Consider the following 10246-nt stretch of genomic DNA (forward strand, 5'->3'; position numbering starts at 1 on the left):
TGTCTATCTGCTGGTTTCAACACCAGGCACACAGAGAGCATTAATCTTTATTTTTTCAAGTAAGACTACAAGCAGTCACAGTTCATTTTAAGGCAGTGCCGTTATTGGGCTCAGTTTGAACTGGTGGTGGACCGGGGACTGCAGGCAAGAGGTAGGGAGGGTGAACACAGATGGCTCAAAGTTTTTGGTGTTGAAGGTGGTGTTGAAGTCGTTGGCAAAAAAGGAGGCGGACTCCGGGATGCAGGGTGTGGCAGGTTCAGGTGTGGCAGCATGAGCTGGGGCCATGGAGAGGACCTCCGATTCAAACTGCAGCAGCTGACCCATGAAACTGAAGTTGGGTGAGATGACTGCCCGGCGCTGCTTGATGATGTCAAATGCTGCATCCAGCCGCAGCTGCTGCGTCCTCATGATGTATGCCATGCAGATGGTTGGTGAGCGGGAGATGCCTGCTTCGCAGTGGACCAGAACCTTTCCCCCTGATTGCATCACGTGATCTGGGAGGACAAGAAGAATTGAACAAGCCAATGTTAATGATCTGTGGTGAGATTGGGGCACACGTTTTCTTTCTTTATGAAATCATGATCTTGTTTAATTAACAAAAAAATATATATTTAAAAAATGTCAATCCATTCCATTTCAAAATAGAAGCTCTCAGGTTTTATTTTTAGACACATTTTATATTTTTGTAATTGATATATTTTAAAGTCAAGTTATATTGTGCTGAGGTTCCAATTAATCAACGGGGAATTTTAAACTGTGAATTATAACAAATGGAAAATCAATTTAATAATTTTAACAGTGTAATCATTGCCTATTTGTGACTCCCACTCACTATTTAATAAACACTTTTTTGCACATCCATCTAGATTTTTTCTCAATCGCACATTCGTGTACAGCAGCAGCAGGATGTAATGGACAAACAGGAACATAGACTTGTCAGTATACTTCATTTGTAGGGATGCACATCTTAAACCATTTTCAGACACTTGTGAGGTTTGTCTGAGTCACAGAGTGCAGCTGTATATGAGAATTTCTTTCTCCTCCACTGCTGTGGGTGTGCTGGGTGCTGCTGCAGAGCTCACTGTGGCACAGAGTTGTGTTCTAATTTAGAGCTGCAGCACTCCTACACACTCATCTGTATTTTCTAATGCACACACAAAAATCTACTTTCTGTCAAGTGTCACTCACAACACATTTCAAGATTTTGCTAATTTCTAGAACTACTGCAAACACCTACATGTCTCCTTCTGTCTGTCTCGTGTGTAAATTTGATCTGACCTACAGACACTTACATGAAGCCACTGCAGACACAGACACATTTGTGTGTGTGTGTGTGTGTGTCTCTACACAATAAAACACTGAGGGCCACTTCTGTCTGGTCCTTAAAGCCACAAAGGGGGGAACAACGATGATTTCTGACAGTTTCTCGATAAACCACATGAATGAATCATGAACTTCCCTTCTGGAGTGGGGGATGGTGGTGGTGGTGGTGGTGTTGGGGGTGGGAGTGATGGCCGCAGTGGGTCAATAATATTAATCATCTCCATCCTGACCAGTCACCAGTTTAGAAGGGTTTCTGATTGGTGATTGATTTGATTATTTGTGTGCACCGTGTTTCTAATCACTTGGCATGGTTGATCAATTTTGGTGGCGCTATCTAAATGTTGCCTAAATCTGACCCTGGAACAATTTCCGGCCTTGTTTAATAATAGACGGGCTTACGCAAACACACTCTGAATGTACGCTGCATCCACAAACAATGCACAATACCAACAATAGCCACCCAATTTCGGTCAGCCAAGCTGCTTGTGGGTGTGCTTTGTCCTTAGTTATGCCTGGCTAGCCACCAGCACATTATGTACATCTTTTGCAGCTGCTGTTATTATCCAGCAACCCTCTCCTCTCCCAAACACTCTCTCTTCCTCTGTTACACATTCACTGGCCTCAAGTTCATCCATGATTCCCACCTACAAGCAACCAACAACTATGCTTTCTCATTGTGTGTCAGTCAGCTGTTTTTTATCTTCCACCCAACCATCGTAAACAAGTGCGTGTGTGTGTGTCAGTCAGCCCCCAACCTCCTCCACCCCACAATTGCTAAACCAGGACAGCTCACCCAGTTGTCACACTGACTGGCCACACCCGGCAGAGAGATTAGGCCTGGAAGGTGATGACGGCATTTCGTCTTTTTCAAGTAAAGACGGGGGGAGGCAGGGAGGTCAGATGGGGGAAGTGAGCAAATCCTGAATGAAAGCAAGCTGACTGGATATGCTGGTTGGGGATTGAAGGCAGGCGATCAAGTTAAACTGATTACAGCTTGGTTTCTTAAAGCCTTCTTGTGAATGGCAGCCGGTGAGACTCAACGACAAAGGCTTATAAAGATGCATTTTAAAAATAAACACACCTATGTATAGGAGACTCCTTAGGGTGATGTTTCACTACAAATATACAGTATTCCAGGAAAAGACTCCATTTTGGTGGAGTATTTATTTCCCTTTCCAATTTGAGTGACGAGACTATTTAGAGTATTGAGCCATGTGACTTTTTAGAATACAGACTCAGAGACAAACCCCTGTTGATCAAAGAGTGTCAGGCACAACATTTATTCTGTTCAACTCACCGATAAAATCGATGGCCTCCTGGAAGTGGGAGCTGATGTCAGCCATGTTGTTGTCCTCCACTGGGATCCACTTGTAGTTATAGTGACCCTTGGCCGGCTGCAGGTCCCTGCGCGACACATTGAGCAAGGCCGTGATGTGAAGGTCGCTGAGATAGTCCTGTCTGGAGGCGTGGTAGGCACTACCGAGGTAGAGGAAAGGTAGGATCTCTACAGGTTTACCCTGAGAGGGAGAGGGGGGAGAAAATCATTAGATGTGAGTTCATGTAGATGAGGACTTTAAATTACAACACCTTACAAGACCCCCAGATCTTAATGCATCTGCTTTAATTCCCCCATAATCCACCCCTGAGAAAATAGTCCAAGCCACAACATCAAAAGACCTGTCCGCCCATTCTGCTGCAGGGCAGAACATTATGTTCATCTGCAGACAAAACACACATTGATGCATGCAGCTGGACTAATGGATTTCCCCTATTATGTAAACCATTAAGTTAAATAACCAACCAATATGTTAACCATACACAAGATATTGTTCTTTGAAATGTGAAGAAGCCACATGCTTTCTATTTGGGAAGTGAAGGAGATAGAAGAAAGGCCAGAGATGAAAGAGTGCTTTTCTCTAAAGGGTGTCCTGCTGCCAGCTGTGTTTCATTGAGTGGTCTCTCCTTTTTTGAGACAAATATGAGATGGCTGCGCTGCATGAAGGTCAGAGAATACCATAGGTTGAGAAAATATATCGGACTGGTGTCTCTCTGATGTCAGAAGGGCTTGGATGGTGTTGTTTTTTGGATAAGGTTTAAAATACAACTGGCAGTGGATGTAGGCCTATGCCCTGTGTGGCCTAGGAAGTTTAGTAAAGGGTGTTTCCATACCTGATCGTAATCTGGTTTGCGGTGAGAAAGCTTCTCGCTGAGGCTGTTGACTCGTTTCTCGGTTTCAGTTTCGCCCTGGTCGATGGTTTTCACCTCAGTGCAAAGTTCAGGGTATTGAGAGTGGAAGTTCTCGTATCCGCCTGAGAAAAGAGGTAAAAAAACAAACACATGAGCACGTATTAAAATAAATAATCTATCCTAATAATTCCGCCTCTACCCCCAACACACACACTCACACGACCTACACATCTTGTAAAATGGCAGCGTCTACATAAAAATGTCTTAGTGGATTGTAACCTTTCCAACCTGATTCTAGGTGCTAATTAATTACAGGAGCCTGTGGAAAGAAAGGTAATCCTTTGAGGGCAACATAAGGATGTAGAGGTGACAGACGGAAATGGATGTGTTTCAACACATTATCACACACCCGATGGTTTTATTTAGCTGAAGTAATGGTTCCGATGGGATTACTTTTTCTTTTTTCTTTTATGAGTTAAAGTCATTGCACCACCAATTTGCCTGCGTTTCTCTCGCACTGACTCATCCGCTCCGTTGACGCACGCAGGACATTTGTCTCTCCAAGAAAGGAGAGAAAAATGTAGGATGCTTACATGACTTGGTCTTAACTATAGGACTCTCTGGATTGTAAGGAAAAGTAAAAAAATATATAAAAATATGGGTCAGTCTATGGGCTAAGTGGACAATAATTTACTTAGACCTAATTAAGAATAGTCTCGAACACTACTTAACATTTGTAGTGCATGAACTACAGAGACATACGCTAACTAAATGTAGCCAATATCCCCAAACAACTGTTTAATTAGGCTATTTAAAAAAAAGGCTGTAAAAGTGTTGCCTAAATCATTGTGCTGTCATTCTTACAATTATAATCTATTCTTGAAACAACAACTAGGCAAATTCAATGTCTCACCTTTCAGGAAACAGACGTTTGCCCCACTCGCTTGATGAGAAAGAGTATTTATTACTATGTGTGCTACACTGTCCTTCTTCAGTTTTTGCCAGTGGGATGTCCGGTCATCCAGAACTATGATTGCCGATATGCTCCCCTCCCGAAGCCGAAGCAGGGATCTCTCATCCGGGATGACAAACTGCAGAGGGACCAGCCCTCCTCGAGACCTCCGGACCACCACTGAGTTGAGATTTACGTTGACAGAGCCTTTGATATTCGAGTTCGTGAATGAAAGATAAGGTCTGCAATCCACAATAAGGCAGCTCCCGCACTCCTTCCGGATGATTTTCCTCAGATGCCGACAGTCGATGCTGGAGATTTTCATTTTGACTCCTTTGAGTTGTTATTATTGCCTAAAGAATTAAATTGGATAGGCTACTCCTGAATTGCGGACACGGGTGAGCGAGAAGTCCCGTGCGCGTCTGTACATGTCCTGAATGGGGATTCCGGCAGATCAGTTTTATGTCAATGGCACCTCCGGCGCGTGACGTCAGGAACCAAATATGGACACCGGCGAGGTGTGATCACAGCAAAAAAACCTCCTACATCATCTATGACTGGACTGGGACTCCGCCCCCGGTCCTTGTAAATAAAAACCCCACTGCAGTGTGTTTGATACTAGCCTACTCACAGTGGATCATCTATACCAGCACATACACGGGGCCTTTCAGTTTCAGCTTCGACTCTGTGTTCAGCGAACATTTGTAGACAGACCGGAGCGAGTAGCTACAATTGAAAGAAATCCATTTTTTCTATCCCATTTCGTCAACAGGCCGACATCCTCTTGACAAACACAGGGATGCAATGTTTTGAAAGGATATTAAACATCACAGCCACGTTCACAAATTTTATCTGTATCACAGTAAGATATAGCCTATTGGCTATGAAAGATTAAAAAAAAAACACAACACAAACACACACATTTAAAGGCCTTTCAGAAAAGAGGTGTTACCAAATGGATACATATAGTCACATACTTACATAAAGTTATTATTATCCACAAAAAACAATTTACACCAACACGTAAACAAACACATTGGCCTGTATACGCACCTATGGGGGAGCATTAAATTAAATATTATTCTTAATATTTATTCATAATATTAATGTTACAGGAAATTACTGAATTACCACATAGATACTTTTTAGTTTTTTATTACCGTTAATATAAATGTAGAGTATAGAATAAAAAATCATTTCACACAGATCACATACTATAAACTCAATAGTCAGTAAAACACACTGTACGGTAAATCCCCAAATGTCTTTTGTTTAGGCTACTTATAAATAATCTCCCATTTACTTAGTAATGTGGGGACTTTTAAGGAGAAGGAGGAGCTCAGTAGCTGGACAACAAGTAGCCGACAAAAGCACCTTCCGCTCAGTCCCGTGTTCAGCCCAGTGAACTGGCCTTATATCACTCAGCGTGTAAGCCTAATCCCCCAAAATGAATTAACAGGTTTAAATGTCACACTGCACGCACTCACATTACCTAATAACAGAAGGGTCTGGACTGTGTTTGGGTTCTGTTTGATGTTTGGATTTCAATATGTAACGTTAGCCCTTACAATCCAACTGAAACCAATTAGAATTTACTGTATGTCATACTTGGAGTATATTGCTACCCAAAAGAGCAAGGTGATGGGTATTAATCCATCAATCTTCTCATCTAACTTTTAGCATAAAAGTGAAAATGCATATTTTCCAAAAATGTCAACATATGTCGACAGTAATTGTACTCACTGAAGTAGCTAATAAAGTTGCGCCTGGAATTAGATTTTACTGTTGATATGAATCTCTTAGGCATTACATACTGTTTGTATTTAAATCATTTGTGTTTAATGGCTAGAGTTTCCCACCCAGAGTGTGATAGAAGCTCAAGGTTCAAGGGCCAAGTCCCGCTTAAAATATAGCCTAAACATAGCACAAACAAGAGGCCCTAAAAGCCTCTTTGGTGAAATTAATCCAACAAATATGTGTTACATCATGTTGTGTCTGCTGCAGGAATGCATTGGAACAATAAGCAAGAGAGAGAGAGAGAGAGAGAGAGAGAGAGAGAGAGAGAGAGAGAGAGAGACCATGCAATACTGTAATGGAGAAAGGACTCTACATGTGGTGCTGTGCCTGGCAAGCTGCCTGTCTGTGATTGGCTGCAAAAAAGAGGCTGTTGTATAGACAGACCGATTGATATATAGACAGATAGATAGATAGATAGATAGATAGATAGATGTTGGATGGAGAGATGCTAAGGATAAGACAACAGGCAGTGCGCCATATGGTCCAGTCTAATCTGGGCTTGTGACATCATGGCTGATAAGTGGGGAGGCCCACCATCCATTTTCGAGCCCTCATTTCATTACGGGGTTTGTTAGTGTCAGCTCTAAAAAACAACAGTTTACCCAGACACACCAGATAAACAACATGTGTATTCAACTGGCTTTTCACACAAGTCTTCTATATATATATATTTTTTTTTTTCATATCTTTCCCTCTCTTCTTCTACTCCCTTATTCTCACATCAATTGTTTGAGCCCATACACATCTCTCTAACAGGATTTCCTCAGTATATCAGTGGCTCTGTAGTATCGCTAACATATTTAGGAAACAGGCAGGCCATTTTTCAGCCAGGCACAATGCTGGTTGCACAGAGCCCTGCGTTCAGCTGGTTGGGTGTTAGTATTGTTGTGTTGGCCGTGTCTAACGCAGGGTCACAAAGTGTGTCCTCTGTGGGGTGATGTCACAGAGTCACAAGTGCAAAAGGTAATTAGAATTCTTTTGTTTGGAGTTTCGAGGTTCAATTGATCTGTAAATGCATGGACATTGCAGCGTGATGTGCCTGTCCTATTGTTGTCGACCAATGCTGAATGAAAGACATAAACACAGCATAAAAAACACTAACCACAACAAATTAAAAAAAAACACATCTTGTGGGATGAAGCAGAGCCAGAGTTGAGCTAAAACAAGAAGTTTATTTATTGATTAGTTGATTGACAGAATATAACTGTTTTGTTCCAACAGTAAAAAAATATTTTTTGTCAAACAAGATGGCAAATATTCACAGGTTCCAGCTGCTCAATACCACAACGGATGAGTAACAAGCAGCCTAAGCTGCCACTATGTTCACTAGCCAGCCTACATGGAAGACCATGACTACTGAATGATTGAAGGACTATGATCCATGGTCATCGGTTCAAGTCAATATACTATTTAAAGTGTTAATAGTAGAAGAATTAGAAGTCATGAGGATTATGTCCACATTCAGTGGGAATGTATGGAGCGTATGTTGATTCATCATTTATTTAAGTGATCTTACATAATGATTTCAAGAGAATGGTTGAGAATGTCCACAATTAAGGATGAATGCAAGAAAATGTGACACTTTTAGATGTGTCAACAGTATGTTTATTCTTTCCAAGTGTTTTAATATGGTGAAATGTTGTAGTTTAGTTTTTGTTTGGTTCAGTACCTGTTTGCCATTAACCTGGTTTGTCCACTTCCAAATGCCAAGGTTGGTAAATTTCCTGTTTTCTACTTTGTCAAAGATTTACACAAACAGCATGTCTGATGGCTTGTAGTTTGGTCCATTGAGTCTCCTGCCAGTCTCTACCTCATCTTTAATGGATTTCTTGTTGTTTTGTTGTTGAACACATCCAAAATGGTGGCTCTAGAGAGAAACATTTTGTTTTTTATTCTCAGGGGAAACTCTAACCATTGACTGTAAGGGTTAGGATTAAAGCGCACCATTTACAAAATAGTTCCTGCTGTTGAACTTCACCGGAATGTTCTTGTATTTTGATATCAAGTCACAGAGTCTATATTTGCCCAGTCGTTTTCAAAAAGTAGAAATAGAAAAAAAGGTGAAGGTGAAGGTGTTTTATGTTTTATGTGAAAGATTTCTCCTGCATGTTTCTTGTTCACATAATTTGTACTGCCGCCATCTTTATATGTTGTTTTTTGTGCTGCATGCAACTCTTGTCACAAGACTTTTTATTCAAACCAGACAATTACTGTTGGCCAAACTGCATTAGCACGGTATGCAAGTGCGTCAAGTCACTTCCTGTCGAGAATGTCCCTTTTTCCACATAACTTATAAAAAGCACCAAAACACAATAGGTTGCCTTTGCTGGGACATGTACCACCCCTCCCCCCCTCCCCCTCAGCTGCACAGGTGCTTCCTGATTTGCTGACTGAGATGCCAGATGATGATACTGTTTCCTAAAAAAACCCACATTACTCATTTTGCCTCAACTGACCACTGAGTACAACAGGTTGGAATTCCACGCGAGTACAAAAATGACTCAAAGAAAGAGTTTCAGTGTAGATTCATAACTCCTAGTACATTTCATAACTCCTAGTACATTTATTGTAATAACAGTAGTCCTTTCTGGTAACGTCCCCCACAGAATTTAACAGAAAATCATCACAAGAAACTAAACCACCAAGTACTGTATAGCGTGGGAAATGTGTTAACAGTGTTTGTAAAGTGTCAATGAAGGTTAAAGAATATAAAGTGCAGTTTTAATTTACTGTCGAGCCCATTTCATTTGTACCGTCCAAAATCCACGATCAATCAAATCCCTATTTAGTTTCAGAGAGTGTGATCTCTCATTTCCTCAATTTGGATAAGAATACACTTTCGTTCACATCTTTTAATGGAAACAAAAATGGAGACACCGCAGAGATAGCAATATGTGACATATACAGTCTTGCCAGATTCTACTGAGAAAGCTATATTATATCATGTACTTGCATGTGTGTGTGCGTGTGTGTTTGTGTGTGGCTTAACATGTCCTATCGCCTCAGTCTTCTGTTTTATTGTATAGTCAGACAAACAAATCGTAGTGATGAATAACAGTCACAAATTAAAATAAGTCATGTAATATGAATATAACATGAAACGTATGTAAACAGATGAGCTTTAAGTGTTTTATTGCAGAACTATAAATATTAGGGATAAGAAATATATTTTTACTCAGTAGTAATAAAGTGAAATGAAATGAGCCTACTGAACTCAGTGCCTTGTCAATCTGAGTCATACTGTTTGGATGAGAGGAGGGGCCAATTTATTGGAATACACCTTTTGTTTGTGGAAACCACTCAAGTACAAAAATGAGCCCAAATTGTCACAACAGGCTCCTTTCATTTTGTACTGAAAACAACCCAATCTGGCCACACTGGTACAAGGTAGATACAAAAAGCAGTTACATAATTACAATATTGAGAAAAACAAGTAATGATAAGTAAATTAAGCACACAACATGTGTATGAGTAAGTATAAGTTCACAAACATATCAGGGAATGCTGATGACATGTAGTCACATGCTGGTTTTGTTTTTGTTTATGAGCAGAGACAGCAATAACAAACGTCAGCATTGTGAGTAACCACACAATCACATCCAATGCAGCAGTCAAACTGCGGCTGCCAAATTCAATGTGAAACATGAATGTTTGGTATTTGGTATTGGTGGTGAGTTCAAGTCATGATACGATAGCCCGGATGACACATGCAGAACACACACACACACACACACACACACACACACACACACGCACACGCACACGCACATACACACTACGATTTCCACCCACTGCTCATCATCATGTCAGGACTCTTCAAGGCAAGCCAATCTCTTAGGCAAGACAGGGAGACAGAGAGAGAGAGAGAGAGAGAGAGAGAGAGAGAGAGAGAGTTAGAAAGTTTGGCAAATTAAAAAGGAGGTACAGCATCCATTAAATGATACCAGTTATTGTTGGACAGAAAAGTCACTCTGGGTCTTCAGGTGA

At 41.0% G+C, this 10246-nt stretch overlaps 1 protein-coding gene across 1 annotated transcript; it reads right to left on the bottom strand.

Moving 5' to 3' along the window:
- Positions 1–4913, bottom strand: dusp5 (dual specificity phosphatase 5). The gene is made up of 4 exons (XM_034897681.1): positions 4424–4913; positions 3493–3632; positions 2621–2840; positions 1–494 (listed from the first exon to the last, which is right to left on the bottom strand). Exons 1-4 carry the CDS (start codon positions 4785–4787, stop codon positions 88–90), a joined length of 1131 nt encoding a protein of 376 aa, XP_034753572.1. The 5' UTR covers positions 4788–4913; the 3' UTR covers positions 1–87.
- Between the last annotated feature and the right edge of the window lie 5333 nt (positions 4914–10246).

Source organism: Etheostoma cragini, chromosome 2, assembly GCF_013103735.1.
Source record: "Etheostoma cragini isolate CJK2018 chromosome 2, CSU_Ecrag_1.0, whole genome shotgun sequence".
NCBI classification, from domain to species: Eukaryota; Metazoa; Chordata; class Actinopteri; order Perciformes; family Percidae; genus Etheostoma; species Etheostoma cragini.